Genomic DNA, 19,313 nt, shown 5'->3' with positions numbered 1-19,313 from the left:
GGAATTCTTGTTTTAATTGCTTGTTTATTCAAAGCTTAAGCACATGGGTATTTATACTGCTCAAAAGACACTTCTACATTCAATGACTTGTAACTAAATATATTTTCTAGATGCATCTTATCACACCAAAAGATATTAACCAATGAATACATGCATTTTCGGTTTTGTTGAATAACTTGTAGTAAATTGGCAATAACTTATTCTAGAAAACTTTAATTCATGAATGATTTGATTCATTGGAACCTAGGCATGTATAATATTCCAACGACATATTATTTGTGTCATTTAAATGAGAATAATATTTTCATCTGATTCTTTGATTCCAGTCAAGTTGAATATCAGTGAAAGTGAAATCACATGGCCAGGGAATGATTTCACTTTCACTTGTTTCTCTTAAGAACGAGTGAAAGTGCACACACTCTACTGGTTAGCCTAGTGAAAGTGGATTCGCTCTGACTTTCAAATTCACTAAGAGAACAGGCCCTTGAATTATAAAATTTACTTTAAAAAATCATTAGGTGAAAGCTAGCACAAGATGACAGTCCCCGAATTTTGGACAAAAAATCAGAGAGGACCCTTGGTTCGAGCCGCCATTATGCTAACTGAGGCCGGACTCATTCTAATCAAGGGTACTACCCTCCTCGTTGCCAGATATGTCTTTTTGATGGTTATTATGTTAATTATGTCTCTTAAACGACGTAGGATCAACATTCTGTGAAAGGGAAGGGATCCCCTTATATCAACCTGCTATCATGAGACATGCAGCATGGGGTTACAGGAATCACTCCCATGTCATTAGAAGAAAAAAGGGAGGAGAGGGAGGGTGGTGGTGGCATCTTCCCGCCTCACTGGGAGTTCATGCTGTGGAGGAGGTCTGAAGGCTTTTTTTAGTGCATCACTGCTAATCCTACGTCGTTTAAGTGATTGGTAAGGTATCAATCATTTAGATAGCAGCTCCAAATGCTAAAAAGTTCAGAATTCAGGTTCATTGGAATTTATCTACATAACAGCTGTCAAAGTGCAAATAGTGTACAAAATTATTGGTTTTAAACTAGAAAGACAAACTGATGAATCAGGGTCAACCAGCCCAGTGGAGATAATATTTTGATGAAGTTCATTTTAAAAAAAAATTAATGTTTAGGTATTTACACCGTGGAAGATCGTAGCTCAATCTTATAAAAGTAGGATTTGGCAAAGAAGAGATAGAGCCCCAATTCGATCAGACTCAATCCAGCAAGCAGCCAATAGAAGTAATCAAAGGGTATCTTGTAATCCAGTAAGAAATCAAAAAATAATAATGTTAGACGTCTATTAACGTAATCGAGCTAGGAAAACAAAAACAATAATGTTAGACGTAAATCTCTCCGTCACAAGGGTATCTTGTAATTTCACCAACAGATATTTTCTTTACTCTAAAAGCAGACAGAACATTCCAATCCAGGAATTTCGGACGGCAAAACCGGAAAGAAGACAGTAAAACTAACCAGGATGTAGAGCAGTGAAGCAAGAAGGATCGTCCGATAGCGTCCAAGATAGGAATCTGCAACAAAAGCACCGAGAAGCGGAAGCAACAAAGCTGTTCCAGACCATACATTGACATTAGCAGCAGCCTCCGCAGTCGACTGATGCAGAGGTTCGGTAAGATGGCTTATCAGATTAGACGCTATTCCGGAATACGCAAATCTCTCCGCCACCTCCACTCCTGCCGAGCCACAGATGAAAAATTAACGACAAATTAAACGAGAAGTGCGTGTATATCCAAATAATCGAAAGAATTATATAAACAAAACCTCGGAAAGTTGGTAGAAACTTTACCTGTGATGAAAAAAGCAGATCGCCTTCCCCCGGACCTAGATTTGGGGACGGGCCGGCCTTTGTAGTCGACCGCGCCTAGGACGGCTTCTGGGCTCAAAAACTGCTGCTGATTGGCAGAAATCCCAGCTCAACTTAAATTGGAGGGAGACATGGGCTTGAGCCGGGCCAACTATCCCCGGTTATAGTGACCGGCACGTTGTCTGGGTGTCAATAAGGGGTTATTGCATTATAAATTCATGGTGAAAGTGACAATGAATTAGTGTTTTGCGCTAGTGTGATCAAAGGGATGTGCATTTGAAAGTGGAAAGTGGAAAGTGGGTTATTAATAAAATACTGATAGATTTAACAATATTAAGATAATTTTATTTAACTTTTAATAAATAAAATAAGATAAAAAATTTAATGAAATAAAAAATAATATATTAATTTAATTAAAATAATATTAACTGCCAATTCTATGAAGCATGGTAATACCACAGGGTTTTCTCAACCTCAGGGACTAATATTCCGTAGTAGATGGGGATGACCAACACAACGAAATGCTGATAAAGCTCCGTAGGGCTGCCAGTGGTACTTGCAAATTGGAGCCAATGCCTTTGTCCTTTGTGTTGGCTTTCTTGGTAATAGAAGTTGATGATTGTGAGAAATAACAGTGTATATCAAACATGTGGGTCAAATTGGAACAAATTGTAATAGTCTTTGCATCTTGGACTAGACTCATTGTGCACACACTCCAACTACTCTTATTTGAACAATTTGTGCAATTGGAAGAAATTGTAATGTCATGATCAAGAAATCAGAATGACACATTTATTTGAATGTGTTAAATGTGAATATTAGGTTTTTTACCGAATCTTTCTCAAACTATGTTATAGAGCGTGTGAAGCGCATAGTGAATGAAAGGATTAGGTAATGTAAGGTGTTTGTTTTTAAAACTTCATCAATCTTATATTATCCTACTAATTATAATTTATGTATCTTGTAGGCCTTTATATCTGATATTTATCTACAATTCTATGTAACCTACAAAGTATGAAAGGCCATTTTTCTTACTTGATTCGGTTGTTGCTCTCTTAAAGATGCAATTCTTGCCTCCAATAGGTGTTGGATTCTATTGAAAGTACACCTACAAGCTGCAAGACTTGCGCTAAATCGACAAAGGATTTGAAACTTTGATGACGAAGAATAGAGTAGATATCCATCCTCCAGATATAGAGATATAGATCGGAGATGGGTCGCTCTTTAGATATCTAGCGTGAGAGAATAGAGAAACAAAATCCTTGAAATTGAAACTGGTCCTTTAACTGAAAAATCAAAAGTTAGAAATATTTTGTCAGACATATCTCGTTAACATACCCATGTGAATGTTGATAATTGCAAGTACCCATTTTTAGTAGTTATTATACTAGCAAATAGTTTATATGAAAAAATTAAATCACATTATTCAACACGATATGCGAAAAAAAAACTGATGCAAGAATAATTGGACGCTAAAGCTTTTCTACTTGTTACTGCATCAATTCAACTCAAGTTTAGATGCTACTAGACCTATAATTCCACCAAAGGCACGAGTCCAATGGAAAAATAAGTAAAATATAGAATTTTGAAAACATTTAGTCGAGCAATTATTTGTTCAAATGTCATCATGTTGCTTATATTTTGTACTCAATTATCTCTTTAGAGGGACTAAAACCTATGATATAAAGTGTTTTTCCTTTTTTAGATATTGTCGTTTACTTTGTTTTTGGAAAAGATATAAAGTGTTTTTCTTTTATCAAATATTTTCGTTTACTTTGTTTTTGGAATCCAACTACTGTCTACTAGATTTTTTATTTAGAATTTGTAACTATTGATTGTTTACCTTTGAGATATGAATTTCATTTTTCTCTATTTTCTCAAATTTTCAGTGCTTTCAAATATTGGCAGGCTCTTATGGATCCAGCTACAATTGCATAGACTAGCCAAGACATGCATGCAGACAATCTTAAGGGGTAATAAAATTTTGCAAGTATCTGACTTAATTAGGAAACCTTCAATGGCTTCACTATTGTTTTATTTTCTCTTCTTGTGTTTTCACTTTTTTCTTCTCACTCTTTTCCCTTTCCACTCGTAAAAAAAATGCTAAAAATCCTACGATGAGATCCAAAAGAGTCTCTCTAATGCCGCAATTGGTTTCTTGTTTATTGTGCATAGTTTTCATTTAAGCCATCATGTGACATATTTAGGTGAAAGATGTTTCAATTATGCACCATTAATTCCTAAAAGCACACATCGATTTGAAACTCCAAAAACGGATGACAAAGATGAAAGCCATAATTTCTAAAACAGTAGTAGAATTGAGTCTCATATATTCAACATGTTCCTTATAAGCAAATGGTGGTAGACCTTTTGTCAACGGATCATTAATCATCAATCTAGTATTGATGTGTTTCACAACTACTTTTCTCGAATAGCGAAATACTTAATGTCAATGTATTTACTACGACTTCTGCTCTTATTGTTCTTGGCCAAAATTACTACAGTGGAAGTATCGCAATAAATTTTCGATGGCTTGAAAATAGTTGACCCCATAAATAAAATTCCTCAACCCTATAGCTTATGGTAGAAGTAGTAATCAAATATTGTTTTGCACTTCTCCAAGAAATGACCCCTCTAGCTAAGAAGAAAACATATCCTAATGTTGACTTTCTCGAATCAAGCAACCAGCAAAATCAGAGTTTGAATATCCAATCACCTTCAGATGATCAGATCTCCTATATGTGAGTTTGTAATCTTTAGTCCCTTGAAGGTATCGCATGACTTTCTTTACAGTTCTCCAATGGTTCAAACTTGGGATACTTTGATATCGGCCTAATATTCCAATTACATATGCCATGTCAAGTCTTGTGCAAACCTGAGAATACATTAAACTCCCAACCACAAAAGCATAAGAAATGGTTTTCATTTGGTCCCTCTCCAAATCATTTCTAGGACCTTGTTCCAAACTGACTTGTCACCTCTTGTCAATAATTTTCTTGATACAATCATAATATCCCTCAGGATCTTTCTCTCTCAATCTTTATGCCTATGACATAAGAAATTTCACTTATGAAGTAAACCTAAATCACTTGAAGCAAGTAGAATATCATCTACATATAAGACTAAGAAAATTATTTTGTTCCCATTGATCTTATGGTAAATATATTAATGCACGGTATTCCCTGAAATTTTAAATACCATTAACAGGAGGCTTGTTTTAGCTCATATATAGATTTCTTAAGCCTACAAACCAAGTGATCATTCCCCGTTGAAAACCTTCATGTTGTTTCATGTAAACCTCTTCCTGTAGGATTCCATTCAAGAAAGTTATAATATCAAAATGAGCTATTAATGCAATGATTATATGAAATTACTGATTTAAAACAAGAGAGAATGTATCGTTATAATCAATTCTTTCTAATTGCGTGAATCTTTTACCTACAAGTATTGCCTTATATCTTTAGATATTGCTTAAAAAATTGAATTTTATCAATTTGTGAGTGGTTGCCCATCAATGACATCCAATGATGTCATCAATAAATACGAATTTTTAAAACCAAAAAATCAACAAAAAAAAAAGATCATTAACATTCTGAGACATGTAGCTTGGGGTGACAAGAATCTCTCCCATGTTCCGTCTCTCTCAGGAAAAAAAAACTAACAAACAAAAAGGCTGGCATCTTGCAAATTCATCCTCAAAATTTGGACGCTTTGAATCCTATATCTTAAGTACTTGGCAAGGTATCAGCCCTTCATATAGCAACTAAATAGTTCAGAATTCAGGTTCATTGGAATTTATATACAGATAACTGCTGCGAAAGAGCAATCACTGAACAAAATTATTAGTTTTAAACTAGAAAGGCAAACTAATGAATCAGGGTTTACCAACCAATTGGAGAAAATATTTGATGACGTTCATTTAAATTTTTTTGAATGTTTATGTATTTACACAGTGGAAGATCGTAGCGCAGTCTTATATACGTAGGATTTGGTAAAGAAGAGATAGAACCCCAATTCGATCAGACTCAATCCAGCAAGCAGCCAATAGAAGTAATCAAGGTGCGCCCTATTGAGATTTGTGGCAAACCAGCTGTCCCCATGAGTCCTGGTCACCTTGTCTATGGCTGAAATCATAAACCCACTTATGAAGCTCCCTATGCCAAAGATGCTGAGGTAAAGTGCCAAACCCACACTCCTCAGCCCATCTGGCACTTGATCATAGAAGAATTCTTGTAACCCAACCATAGTAAACACATCGGCCACGCCAAACAAGATGTATTGTGGTACCAACCACCACACACTCATTGGAAGAGTCACCGAGGGATCGTCAACCAGCCCCGACTCTCTCGCAATGTCAAGCCTCCATTTCTCTACTACAGCTGCCATCACCATTGACAAGGCAGAAAAGAACATCCCGGTGCCAATTCTTTGAAGCATGGTAATCCCAGAGGGCTTTCTCGTGAAAGCTCTAGCTGCAGGGACTAATATTCGATCGTAGATAGGGATAGCAAACACAATGGAGAGGCTGATGAAGGTCTGCAGGGTGGCCGGTGGTACTCTGAAATTGGAGCCAATGCTTCTGTCCATGGTGCTGCCTTGTTTGGTGAATAACGTTGACATTTGTGCAAAAACAACAGCATATATCAAACATGTGGCCCAAATTGGAACAAGCTGTAAAACTGTCTTTGCATCTTCCACCTGACTTTCTGTGCACACATTCCAACGGCTCTTGTCTGAACAATCTGTGCCATCAGAAGAAACTGCAATGACACGATCAAGAAATCTGCGCACGGAAATGACGGACATTTAGTTGGATGTGTTAAGAAAAATGGGTTTTATATCAAATCTTTCTCACACTATGTTATAGAGTGCGTGAAGCAAAGTAGTGAGTGAAAGGATACTGTGGAGTAATCTAAGGTACCAGGGCTTCAATCAATCTTATAGAGTCCTACCCATAAGAACTTACGTATCTTAGAGGCCTTTATATCCGATATTTATCTACATGTAACCTACTAAGTATATAAAGTCCGTGAAGTTCTTTTCTTACTTGAACCGGCTGTTGCTCCCTTCAAGATGCAGTTCTCCGGCTTTGCCTCCTATAAGTGCTGGATCCTGCTGAAAAGTACGCCTTGCAGCTGCAACAAACACTTGCGCTAAACTGACGAATGGGTTTTTATCTCCTGCGGAAGTATAGCGATATGTCCGGGTTCCCAACAAGAATATAACAAGTCCAACCGCCATAACAGTGCACGGAATTCCAAATCCAAGCCCCCAGCTCACATTATCCTGAATGTAACTCACAACAGCAAGGGCAACCGTTGTTCCCGCACAGATTCCAAAATACCACCAATTAAAGAAGGAGCTTTTTGATTTGCTCTCTGTAGGGTCCTGAGCATCAAATTGATCTGCTCCAAAGGCTTGGACGCAAGGCTTGTGACCACCTTGCGCAAGTGCGACCAGGTAGAGAGAGGCGAAGAAGAAAAACTTTTGGAAGCCAGAAGGAGATGGGCAAATTGTTAGACCCACACAGGGAGGTGGGCGGAGAAATGAGAGCGAAGCAGATAAAGTAAGCAAGCCCAGACCCTGCACGGAGACGAGGCTTGAACTGATTAGTCATAGAGGCATCTGAGTCCGAAAATTTATTATCCTGCTCGGAGAAGGAATTTGCTGTTGTACGGCTGCAAATTCCCTCGTGAAATGGCCGCGTCTTCTTGTAATTTCACCAACAGATATTTTCTCAACTCGTCTCCCCCATCGACTCGGTCACGGTCATTTGAAATATCAAATTTTATTTTAAAAGATTATTAAGTATTAATTTATCGCACAAGGTAAGAAATAAAAGCAGACAGAATATTCCAATCCCGGATGTTCGGACTGCAAAACCGGAGAGAAAACAGTAAAACTAACCAGGATGTAGAGCAGTGAAGCAAGAAGGATCGTCCGATAGCGTCCAAGGTAGGAATCTGCAACAAAAGCACCGAGAAGCGGAAGCAACGAAGCTGCTCCAGACCACACATTGACATTTGTAGCGGCCTCCGCAGTCGACTGATGCAGAGGTCCGGTAAGATAGCTTATCAGATTTGACGCAATTCCGTAATACGCAAATCTCTCCGTCACCTCCACTCCTGCCGAGCCACAGATGAAAAATTAACAACAAATCAAACGCGAAGGGTGTGTACATCCAACCAATCGAAAGAATTATAAACAAAACCTCGGAAAGTTGTTAGAAACTTTACCTATGATGAAAAAAGCAGATCGCCATCCTCCGGACCTGGATCTGGGGACGGGGCGGCCTTTGTAGTCGACCGAGCCTTGGACGGCGTCATTGCCGAGGCCAGAGAGAAGGGGCGCAGCTTCTGAAGTCGCCTCCATGATGCCTGGACTCCAAAACTGCTACTGATTCGCAGATATCCGAGCTCTAGGTTAAATTCGAGGGAGACATGGGCATGAGCCGGGTCAAACTTAGAGATCGGCATGATTGTCTTTGGTGCAAATAGGGGGCCTTAAATGCATTTAGAAAGTGAAAATGAAAGCCAATTATGTTTTGTTTTTATTATAGTGAGTTCAATGGAAATTAAGTATAAAGTACTTTATTGTGTTATTGTACACAATGAAAATATAGTGGAAAATGGATAATAAGTGATTAATAAAATATTTATAGATTCAAATTTATTAAGATGATTGTTTTTAATTTTTTTTAAAAAGATAAATAATTTAACAAACTAAAAATAAAATATTAATTGAAATAAAATAAAATATTAATTGACAATTATTTGAAGGAGATGACTATGTAACACTTATATTTCCGAACAAAATAGAATGTAATTTTCTTTTTTTATGAAATATAGGGGTCACTTTGGTAGAATTGTAAAGATAACTTAACAAACTAGTTTGACCATGAATATCAAACAAAATTTTTGAGGGTCAGAATGATTTTTGGAGAAGATAATGTAAAAGATGAAAATTTCATGAACTAGTGTGCCTATTAGGGCAAGCCATATTGGCTTGTCGTCTTCCTCTCTACGCAAACCGAATTAGAGATTTGAAATCTCAATTGCACAATCCGACATCAAGCACAAAAAATAAATAAAACATAAAAATTATGTGAAAAATAACATCGAAACAAAAAAAAGTCAAAATCAAACTTTCGACTCTAGTACCATGAGAAATTTCTATGCAAAAATGAAATTGAAGATGAAATGAACCAAAAACCAAACCAATTGTAATTGGTTCAGCCCTATGAGCCTAATCCATGGACAAAAAGAGAAGAGGAGAAATTTTATTGAATTAGAATGAATTTTTACAATTAATATAAGCCTATTTATAGGCTAAAGAGGGATTATTTATTTTTTAAATTAAGGATTCAAATTTTCTTAATTTAAGAAATCAAATATCAATCAAGATTTTCTCTTTATTTTAGGAAATCTTGACAAATCAATCTCTTGATTGATTGGTCATTAATTTCCTAAATTATTATATAATTTAATTGCGAAATTTTTAATTTGAAAAATTAATTAACTGTCTCTCATAACAAAAACTCGAAAAAATTTGAAAACGACATCCGAGTAGGATAGTGCATACCTTGAATGAGCATATCATAGACTGTATAAATATAACAAAAATTATTTGATTAAAAGATAAATTTACTTTAAAATTAGGACTTTAGGAGAAAAGGAAAGTAAATTTACCTCTATGCAATGGAAAAATAATTACAACGGAAATAGAAAAATGATTTGAAGAACTTCACTTCAGTAATTTTGATATTAATATCTCCTATAATATAGCTCAGAATCACAAACTATATATTTAAACTCAAAAAGTTTTAATTTTATACCTACTTTGATATAAAAAGTTTCATTCTTGAATCTTTTATGCCCGCATGATTTTATTTGTTGTGTAGAATTACCCTTGCCGACTCCGATGAGAAAACTGAGTTGCAAATGCATTGGGAGGGTAAGTGGATGGTGGTATAAAACTGTGGGTAGAAGAAGCCTAACATTTTTCTTTCTTTCTTTCGTTTTGGGGTTTAATGTCGCAGTAAACTTGTTATCTTTTGAAGGAAAATAAAAAGAAAGCTGTTTTAAAAGAAAGTTTGGAAATAGGGGGCAAGATAATGTGAGTAATTTCAGATTTTTTTGCAACGGTGTGATAAGTCATTTCTAGTTTCCACAAACTCTCCGATTTCTTTACACGCCTCTGCTCTCTACATCTCACCGTACTCTGTTTTGTTTTTGTAAACATAAGATTTGGCGAAATACATGAACAGGCCAAAACCGATAATACTTAGTGCTGCAATAAGCCAGTAAAAGTAGTCAAGATGGGCGCGGTTGAGGTTGGTGTCGAACCAGCTATCACCATGCGCGCTGCTTGCCATATCAACGACGGATATCAAAATCCCGCTCAGGAAGCTCCCAATGCCGAAGATGGTCAGGCAGAAGGCAATGCCGACACTCTTCAGCCCATCCGGCATTTGATCGTAGAAGAACTCCAACGATCCAATGTACATAAACACGTCTGCCACTCCATATAAGACAAACTGTGGTAACAACCACCACACGCTCATCGGCACCGTTGCCTCGGGCTCATCTGCGAGACCCAACTCTCTGACCATGGCAAGCCGCTGCCTCTCCATCACAGCAGCCACGACCATGGTTGCGATGGATAGAAACAAACCGATGCCAATCCTTTGAAGCATTGTTATACCAGAGGGGAGATTTGTGAAAAGCCTCATGATGGGGACGAATACGCGATCGTAGATCGGCAAAAGCAGGACCATCGTAAAGCCGATAGATGATTGCATGGCGGCAGCAGGTATTTGGAAGTGACGACCCACTTGTCGATCCATGATGTCGCCTTGCTTGGTGAAGAGGCTCGAGGGTTGTGCACCAACTACTCCGAAAGATATGCACGTTGCCCAGATTGGCATCAACTGTAAAACTTGCTTTGCCTCCATGAGTAATCCGCTCCAAGCTGATATTCGGAGATCATGTACTTCCTCAGAAGTAATTTGAATCAGGAGCCTAAAAGAAATTAGTTAGTAAAGACAAAAAGCGTCTAAAAAATGGCGGCCTCTTCTCGATCGAAAAAAATGGGAAAAATGTGATACCGTTCACGATCCCCATCTGAAGGCACAGGAGCTTGTTGGACCCTCTGTTCAATAGCTGCACCAAAATCTTCACGGCTTTTTATCAGGTCGCTCTGTTTTTCTGTGGGACTGTAACGATAAGTGGGAGTGCCGAGCAAGAAAAGCGCGAAAGCAATTACCATGGAAATGCAAGGGAGGCTGAATCCAAGGCCCCAACTCTCGTTTTCTTGAATGTAAGTCACAGTTATCATAGATACGCTGCTGCCAAAGCAGAGAAAAAAATTCAACCAGTTGAAAAATGAGCTCCTTGACTTGCTCTCTGCTGGGTTTTGGGCATCGAATTGATCAGCACCAAAGGCTTGCACGCATGGCTTATGGCCACCTTGTGCAATCGCCACCAAGTAGAGAGAAGTGAATAACAAAAATGTTTGAAACTGAGTTGGTGGTGGACAAATTTCCTGCTCTGGACACTGCGTGGGATGCAGAGAAGGTGAGAGAGCAGAGAGAGTTAACAAGCTCGTACCCTGCATCATGAATTTGAAGTTAAATAAACGAGCTTTTCTTTCAAAAAAAAAAAAGTAAGAAATTGAGATTAGTATTTCACGCAGCCCAGTTTTCCTATTATCTCATCCTCTATTACCTCCACTCTTTCAACACAGAGCGATGGGGACGGTGGAGAGCAGCCTTATGCGAAGGGATAATCATGGAACTGACAACACCATGGCCAGGTGCTCAGATCAGGGGCTATCCAGGATGCATCAGAAGGGAACTCCCTTGCATGCCTCACCAGGGAGAGGGCTTAGGCACTCTGTTTCAACTCCAATGTTTAGAGTGGGAGCCCCTCCCCAACTGGTAGACGGAAAGGAGGGTAGCTGGGTTTCCTCTCAATGTTTTACTTTGAAGTGGGGTGGAGTTGTAAAACAGAGAACCGAAAAATAAAAACAGAGGTTGAACAAATGGTTTTTCGATGATTTATTCTTCTCCGTTTATGAGGTATTTATAATACATTAAAAATTGATTTTAGGATCAATTTAGATCCTAAAATCAAGGAATAGAATCAAGAATATAATCACGGGATCGGAGGAAACAATCACGCTATACAGTTTCCTCCGATCACGCTATACAACTATACATTTCAACACTCCCCCTCAAGTTGGTGCATAGATATCAGTCAAACCCAACTTGTCAATTATACCATGAAATGCTTTCCCTGATACTGCCTTCGTGAGCATATCCGCCATTTGACTCGCAGATTGAATGAAGGGGAATTGTATAATCTTTGCATCGAGGTTCTCTTTGATGAAATGACGATCAACTTCAACATGTTTAGTGCGATCATGTTGAACTGGATTTTGTGCAATTGCGATAGCTGCCTTGTTATCACAGTGAAGATTCATAGGTTTGTCGTATTCAATCCCTAGGTCTCTCAGTATATTCCGTATCCATAACAACTCGCATACACCATGAGCCATACCTCGAAATTTAGCTTCAGCACTTGATCTTGATACTACCTTCTGTTTTTTGCTTCTCCAAGTGACAAGATTCCCTTCCACAAAAGTAAAGTAACCCGACGTGGATCTTCTGGTTGTCTGATCACCTGCCCAATCAGAGTCTGTATACCCTTCAATACTAGAGATACCATTTTTTGAGAATAACAAACCTTTTCCTGGAGCACTCTTTAAGTATCTCAAGATCCGATATACTGCTTCCATATGTTCTTCACTTGGTGCATGCATGAACTGGCTCACAACGCTTACTGCATATGCTACATCGGGCCTTGTGTGGGATAGGTAGATTAATCTTCCAACTAATCGCTGATAACGCCCTTTGTCTGCTGGAATTTGATCTGGAAGAATTCCGAGTTTATGATGCATTTCCATCGGCGTCTCTATTGGTTTACAGTCAAGCATTCCGGTTTCAGCTAGAAGATCCAACACATATTTTCGCTGTGAAAGGAAGACTCCATGTTTCGATCTTGCAACTTCAATCCCCAAAAAATATTTAAGTTGTCTGAGATCCTTCATTTCAAATTTAGTAGCTAAATACTCCTATAAAGCTTGCATTTCACCTGGGTCATCTCCTGTCACGGCCATATCATCAACATATACAATTAATGTTGTTACCTTTCCTTCTTTGTGTTTTATAAACAAAGTATGATCTGAGTTACTTTGTTTATAACCAAACTCCTTCATTGTAGTCGAGAATCTCCCAAACCATGACTTCTTCAATTTACAAACTTTACCTTGAGACAAAGAACCACTTTTTATACCTGGTGGTAGTTCCATGTAGACTTCTTCTTCTAAGTCTCCATTGAGGAAGGCATTTTTAACATCAAATTGTTGCAGAGGCCAGTCTCGATTTGCTGTTATAGATATAAGAATACGAATTGTATTGATCTTAGTACTGGTGCAAAAGTATCCTGATAGTCTATTCCATACCTTTGCGTATATCCTTTTGCAACTAGCCGAACTTTATATCTGTCAATGCTTCCATCCGGTTTGAGTTTCAATGTGAACACCCATCGACATCCAATTGTTTTTACTCCTTTAGGTTGGGGAACAAGTTCCCAAGTGGCATTTTTTTGTAGAGCCTCCATCTCTTCGTTCATCGCTTTTTTCCATTTTGGATCAGCTAATGCATCATGCACATTACTAGGAATAGAAACCCTGGATAATTGATCAACAGTAAATGCATATGATTTAGTCAACCTATGGGAGGACACATAGTTATTGATTGAGTATTTGGTCTTTGCTTCAAGATCAGGTTCATACTGTTTTTTTGGAACTCCCCTATTCAATCTTTGTGGATATCTAGAGGTTATGTTTTCTGTAGGAAGACATGTTTCAGTAGACTCATCAAACATAGGATTCGTATTTACCTGAGGAGGAACATTCTGGGTTGATTCTTCAGTTGTTGGTGTAAACGGGGGCAACTCTGGGGGTTCTTCAGGTGAAATTACTGAATCATAGTCTTATTGCACATCATGACACTTAAAAAATTCATTCACCGCTTCTAACTCAATAACTTCGGCACCTCTTTCAACATCTCCGTTAGCTTCATGTGGAACATTCTCTTCATTTGAACTCTCCCCCTGAAGAGATGTCCAAGAAACTCCCCCTGAATAATAAGGGACTGATTCATGGAATGAGACATCTAAAGTCACATGGAGCTTGTTGGTGTGTGGATCATAACACCGATATCCTTTTTGAAAATCAGAGTAGCCAACAAATACACATCGCTTGGCACATGGATCAAGTTTATTTCGCAAGATCTTTGGGATATGAACATAAGCGGTACACCCAAAAATTCGGGGTTCAAGATTTGGAAGATGGGGAATTGAAATCAGGGATTGCAGCTTATGTAGAGGAGTTTGAAAATCCAGTACTTTAGAAGGTGTTCGATTGATGAGGTAGGCAGCAGATGTGATAGCTTCACCCCAATAAAATCGAGGCATGTTCATGCCAAAGAGAGAGGCACGTACTACTTCCAAAAGTTGTCTATTCTTTCTTTCTGCCAATCCATTCTGTTGGGGAGTATAGATGCAAGAAGTCTGGTGACGAATTCCATGAGTAGTCAGAAAAGTTTCGAGAGAAGCATTAACAAACTCAGTACCATTGTCAGATTGCAAAACACGAATCTGCTTTTGGTATTGAGTATGTATCATGGTATGGAATTTCTGAAATGCTAGACTCACATCACTTTTGTGGATAAGCAGAGATACCCAAGTCATTCTAGTGCATTCATCAATAAAAGTCACAAAGTAACGAGCTCTAGAAATAGAGGGAATCTTGGCTGGACCCCAAACATCAGAATGAATAACCGCAAAAGGTTCGAAACTTTTATTCAAACTCGGGAAATAAGCAATACGGTGGCTTTTAGCCAATTCACATGTGTCACAATGAAAATGCACATCAGTCAAACCTGAAAAAAGTTGAGGTCGCAATTTCTTAAGATAACCAAAGGAAAGGTGGCCTAATCGTCGGTGCCATAACCATACAGTTGTTTGCGCATTATCTTCACTGCTAGCTTGATTTGTCTGACTGATTTTTGATCCCCCGTTTTCTTACAACTCCAAATAGTAGAGTTTGCCCCGTCTAACACCATAACCAAGAATCTTCCGGGTTAGAATGTCCTGAAAGACACAAAATGAGGGCCAAAAAGTTACAGTACAAGCAAGAGTGGAAGTAATTTGGCTAACAGACAAAAGGTTATATTCAAGAGAGGGAACCACAAGGACAGTATCTAATGTCAGATTATTGGATAAGATAACAGATCCTTCCCCAGTAATAGGAGAGGTACTACCATTGGCTGTTGAAATAACAGATTGTGGAGAAGGTAGGATGGATTGTAACTGACTGGGATCCCTTGTCATGTGATCGGATGCACCTGTATCAATAATCCAAGGTCTATTCTTAGAATGTACAGAAAATACTAATGCATGATCGAGAATACCTGGATAAGCAACATTTGCAGTAGGTAGCTCCTGATTATCTTCCATGGATGTCACCATAGCTTTCCCAGCAGTCTTGTTACGGGGATTTTTCGAGAAATCCCACCACTCCGGATAGCCAATAATCTCATAACACCGGTGTTGTGAATGTCTTTTTTTTCCACAGTGAATACATACACGATTGTTACCTTTGCCAGAGGATTGAGGGTTCCGACTGTTTGATGATCCTTGTCGGCTTTGGTTGACCAACATCGCCGAGTTCTCGGAGACTGGGCGATAGCTCCCCATTGTCTGTCTCTGTTGATATTCGCGTCTGACATAGGCATATGTACTTTCCAAATCAAGTTTGGGATCTTTTCGCAAAATTTCTCCACGAACTTGATCAAATTCGGAGTCAAGCCCACTGAGAAAAATATAAACCCGAAGCCTAGCCATTGCAGAGTGCAACTGGATTAGCCCTTCGACTGTTCCTTCCTGAGATATAGTTCGATGATCAATCTCTTGGAAAATAGCAACCAGTTCATTGTAGTATGTGGATAAGGTCTACCATTTTGTTTGGTAGAAAAAGATCTCTGGTTCAGCTCAAATATACAAGTTTCATCGGATCCATCATAGAATGTTTTTGATACTGCTTCCCATATCTCCTTGGCAGTGGAGAGGCGAATAAATCGCTGCATGAGTAATGGACTCATGGAGTCAATAAGCCAACTTTTAACTCTTTGATTTTCAGTAATCCAAACTCCAAGATTAGCATCACCAGATGCTGGTTTTTTTGTTTCGCCGGTGAGGTATCTAGCTTTGTTGCGTGCGCCAATTCACATCTCCATGAGTTGGGACCATAATGAATAATTGGTCTCATCGAGGATAATTCCAGTTGGAAACGCAGAATTATCTTGGTGGACTATAATCTGTGGTGATGGGATAAGGTCGGTAGATGCGCCTGTAGGGGTGGCCATCGATTTGATTTTTTTTTTTTTTTAATCCGGTCCGGTTCGGTTCAGTCCGGTCCGGTTCGGTACGATCTGGGCGGATTCAATTCTGGTCCGCTCCAGTGCTGGTCCGATTCGGTTCGAGTTTAGACCGGTTCGGTCCGATTCGGTCGACCCGCCGGTCTGGGTCGACAGGAAAAATAAATCAACAGTACCTAAGTTTAAAAAAATACCTTCGTCTTCGGCAACGGCAGCGGAGCGTCAGCTTCGGTTCGGAAAAGGGTGGTGATGCCATCGTCGGCGCTCGTCGGCGATCGTCGGAACTCGTCGGCGACGTAAAAAAAACGTTTAGTCTTCGGCAGCCTTCGTCTTCGGCAACGGCAGCGGAGCGTCGGTTTCTGCCGTAACAGTGTGGTGGTGCCGTCATCGGCGTCGGCGACGTTCTTTTGGCGTCGGGACAGCCGGAATATGGAGTTGCAGAAAAAACAGAGTTCTGCAACTCCGACGGATTTTTCCTTCCTCCGGCTTCCTCCTTTGGCGATTACAGGAGCACTTAGCTCCGACTTTCTGCGACGGAAAAAAGAGGAAAAAACTCCTGCTCTGATACCATGTAAAACAGAGAACCAAAAAATAAGAACAAAGGTTGAACGAATGGTTTTTCGATGATTTATTATTCTCCGTTTAGGAGGTATTTATAATACATTACAAGTTGATTTTAGGATCAATTTAGATCCTAAAATCAAGGAATAGAATCAAGAATATAATCACGGGATCGGAGGAAACAATCACGCTATACAGTTTCCTCCGATCACGCTATACAGCTATACATTTCAACAGGAGTTCCACACAGTGGAGAGGGCAGGGCTCTGTTCGACCTCAATCTCCCCGTCACAAAGAGGGCAAGGAGAGTTACGTTTGGCTATTTTCTCTATTTTATTTTTACTTTATTACTTATTTATTATGATATCACAACTACTTCAACTACAATTCTTTATGGTTGATCTGATTTGGAACAAAATTGGTAGCTGGACCAGCAATAATATCACTCTTTTGGGATGGTGGGAGCAGAATATCCGATTCAATTACAAACAGAAATGCCAAAACAGAGAGATGTATTTCTAAGTCCAAGTTCTGTGATTAATTCCTTGAATGGATCCTATTCAAATCCAATCACTTAGATAGGGTTTGGAGCAGGGGTGGATGTCTTGTGTCTTGGTCAGAACATCTCAAATGTTTAAGAAAGCAAGATGATATGCTTCTCCATAAAATAATATTATTGAAGTCGGAAGCCCAACCCCTGCTAAGAGACACAATCTGCTCTTGGACATGATTTCCAAAAGCGAGACGAGATAGCCTGATCAGTCAGAGATTGGAAAAGCTGGAAACTAGAGGAAGACTTGAGGCGAGTAAATAGAAGGAAAAACTAACCAATATATAGAGGAGTGAAGCAATAACGACCATCCGGTATCGCCCGAGAAAGTAATCACCCAGAAAAGCTCCCAGGAGAGGAAACAAGGTAGTACATCCAGACCATATATTTACACTCGCCGCAGCCTCGGCCATGGGTTTACGAAAGGGACCCATCAGATAGTTGATCAAATCTGATCGTATCCCATAATATGCAAACCTCTCCGCCACTTCCCCTCCTGTAAATCCAGGAAAGAAATACCAGAATGAGAAAGAACACAACAGTATAACTACTACCGTATAAGTGGTAAAATTCTGTTTACCCATGATGAAAGCTACCGATCTCCATCCTCCAGCTTTGCTTCTTGATACTGGGTGGCCTCTGTGATCGACGACGCGCTCAACAGTATCTTCCTCCAGAAGAGCTGTTGCAGGATTGGCGCCCATGGCGGAAACAAGCTCACGAATGAAGTTTCGTTATTTTCTGTTTATTGAGGCGACCATGCCAACTGTTAGACTCCCATGGCGGAAGCAAGCTCACGAATGAAGTTTCGCTCTTTTCTGTTTATTGAGGTGACCATGCCAACTGCAGCGCCAACTGACAGTGATCTGTCGTGACATTTCTAGTGGCTGTGTTTTTAATCTTGATTTCGCATGGAATAGATCCATTTGACAAGCACGGATGCAATTTAATTTTAGCGTAGGTGATGAAAAAATTGCTGCTTTTCTTGTTAGAAAGTCTACCCAGCAAGACACATTTCTTGTTTATGTTGCTTATTTTACTAATAACCCACCATCAGACGTCTCCAACTGAAATATGATTCTTTCAAGCATCAACAACTGAGGTCATGAAAGGGAGTAGTGATAAAGACACAAATCTACCCTCATCAGCTGCATTTTCTAAGAACTTTCCTTAAAGCGGTGACACAGCCAAATCTTTTCAACCCAAGCCTTTTGAAATTGTTTCCTTAAAGGGAATTTCCCTAAAATACCTATTTAAAATAAATTATTTTCAAAAACATTGACATCATCAAAATATTTCTAAAATTACCCAACTTTGACCGGTCAAATGCCTATGTGTGCAGTCAAAAGCGACACGTAAGCTTCGATTGCTTATGTGTCACAACATCATTAGTGCAGTAAACATAGATTGACACGTCGTCTGCCACATCGTTATTTTACCACGTCTTCTACCACATAAGTTGACACGTCATTAAATTAATTTTTTTAAATAAAAAATCAAATACATATCAAGCCACATAAGCCCTCACTTATTTTTTTTCTCAAAAAACTCTCTTGCTCAATCTTTCTTATCTCTCTCGCTTTTCTCTTCTCCCTCTCGCCGCCGCCACACCTAATCTTTCCCCTGCGCATTGCCTTCTCTACCTCTCATCGCCCTCGCCTTGTCGTACCCCGGCTAGAGCAGCTGCTCTGAACCTTCTCTCGTCGTCATCACCCCCCTTCCACAGCCTGCTGCCGCCGTCAGATCAGCCGCCCACGGCTCTCACCGGCGTGACACAGAACCCCCTGGATACCAGTTCAGATATCTAAGTTGAGGGGGGAAATTATTTGCCCCCCTCAACGCCCCATCCTGCACGCGAACTCACAC

General features: G+C 39.3%; 3 protein-coding genes across 3 annotated transcripts; all 3 read right to left on the bottom strand.

Moving 5' to 3' along the window:
* Positions 1-1,100: 1,100 nt before the first annotated feature.
* Positions 1,101-4,690, bottom strand: LOC137955231 (protein NRT1/ PTR FAMILY 5.15-like). Its single transcript, XM_068802095.1, has 4 exons — positions 4,550-4,690; positions 1,816-1,921; positions 1,485-1,702; positions 1,101-1,265 (listed from the first exon to the last, which is right to left on the bottom strand). Exons 1-4 carry the CDS (start codon positions 4,688-4,690, stop codon positions 1,146-1,148), a joined length of 585 nt encoding a protein of 194 aa, XP_068658196.1. The 3' UTR covers positions 1,101-1,145.
* Positions 4,691-5,590: 900 nt separating this feature from the next.
* Positions 5,591-8,293, bottom strand: LOC137955289 (protein NRT1/ PTR FAMILY 5.10-like). Its single transcript, XM_068802161.1, has 4 exons — positions 8,070-8,293; positions 7,741-7,958; positions 6,881-7,416; positions 5,591-6,616 (listed from the first exon to the last, which is right to left on the bottom strand). Exons 1-4 carry the CDS (start codon positions 8,203-8,205, stop codon positions 5,779-5,781), a joined length of 1,728 nt encoding a protein of 575 aa, XP_068658262.1. The 5' UTR covers positions 8,206-8,293; the 3' UTR covers positions 5,591-5,778.
* A 1,700-nt stretch (positions 8,294-9,993) lies between these two features.
* Positions 9,994-18,151, bottom strand: LOC137955230 (protein NRT1/ PTR FAMILY 5.10-like). Its single transcript, XM_068802093.1, has 4 exons — positions 18,028-18,151; positions 17,726-17,943; positions 10,940-11,442; positions 9,994-10,853 (listed from the first exon to the last, which is right to left on the bottom strand). The coding sequence occupies exons 1-4, from the start codon at positions 18,149-18,151 to the stop codon at positions 10,037-10,039; spliced, it is 1,662 nt and encodes a 553-aa protein (XP_068658194.1). The 3' UTR covers positions 9,994-10,036.
* Between the last annotated feature and the right edge of the window lie 1,162 nt (positions 18,152-19,313).

Source organism: Aristolochia californica, unplaced genomic scaffold (genome assembly GCF_029961685.1).
Source record: "Aristolochia californica isolate CCGP_79_NKW_82.1479 unplaced genomic scaffold, dmAriCali1.0.hap1 SCAF_2, whole genome shotgun sequence".
NCBI lineage: Eukaryota > Viridiplantae > Streptophyta > Magnoliopsida > Piperales > Aristolochiaceae > Aristolochia > Aristolochia californica.
The sequence above is the reverse complement of the archived record's forward strand: the minus strand, read 5'-3'. Positions and strand labels throughout refer to the sequence as shown.

Bases quoted from the DNA above. Each gene is read 5' to 3' on its own strand.
- LOC137955230 (XM_068802093.1), bottom strand. From the start codon at position 18,151: ATGGGCGCCAATCCTGCAACAGCTCTTCTGGAGGAAGATACTGTTGAG. The intron at 17,944-18,027 runs GTAAACAGAATT...CTGGATTTACAG, and splicing joins ATCGGTAGCTTTCATCATGG to GAGGGGAAGTGGCGGAGAGG. The intron at 10,854-10,939 runs GTATCACATTTT...AATTTCTTTTAG, and splicing joins TCAGATGGGGATCGTGAACG to GCTCCTGATTCAAATTACTT.
- LOC137955231 (XM_068802095.1), bottom strand. From the start codon at position 4,690: ATGGCATATGTAATTGGAATATTAGGCCGATATCAAAGTATCCCAAGT. The intron at 1,922-4,549 runs GTGATTGGATAT...TCTGCCAATCAG, and splicing joins GGAGATCTGATCATCTGAAG to CAGCAGTTTTTGAGCCCAGA. The intron at 1,703-1,815 runs GTAAAGTTTCTA...GTGGCTCGGCAG, and splicing joins ATCTGCTTTTTTCATCACAG to GAGTGGAGGTGGCGGAGAGA.
- LOC137955289 (XM_068802161.1), bottom strand. From the start codon at position 8,205: ATGGAGGCGACTTCAGAAGCTGCGCCCCTTCTCTCTGGCCTCGGCAAT. The intron at 7,417-7,740 runs GTTAGTTTTACT...GTCTCCGTGCAG, and splicing joins CTTCACTGCTCTACATCCTG to GGTCTGGGCTTGCTTACTTT. The intron at 6,617-6,880 runs GTAAGAAAAGAA...TTCCGTGCGCAG, and splicing joins GGGAGCAACAGCCGGTTCAA to ATTTCTTGATCGTGTCATTG.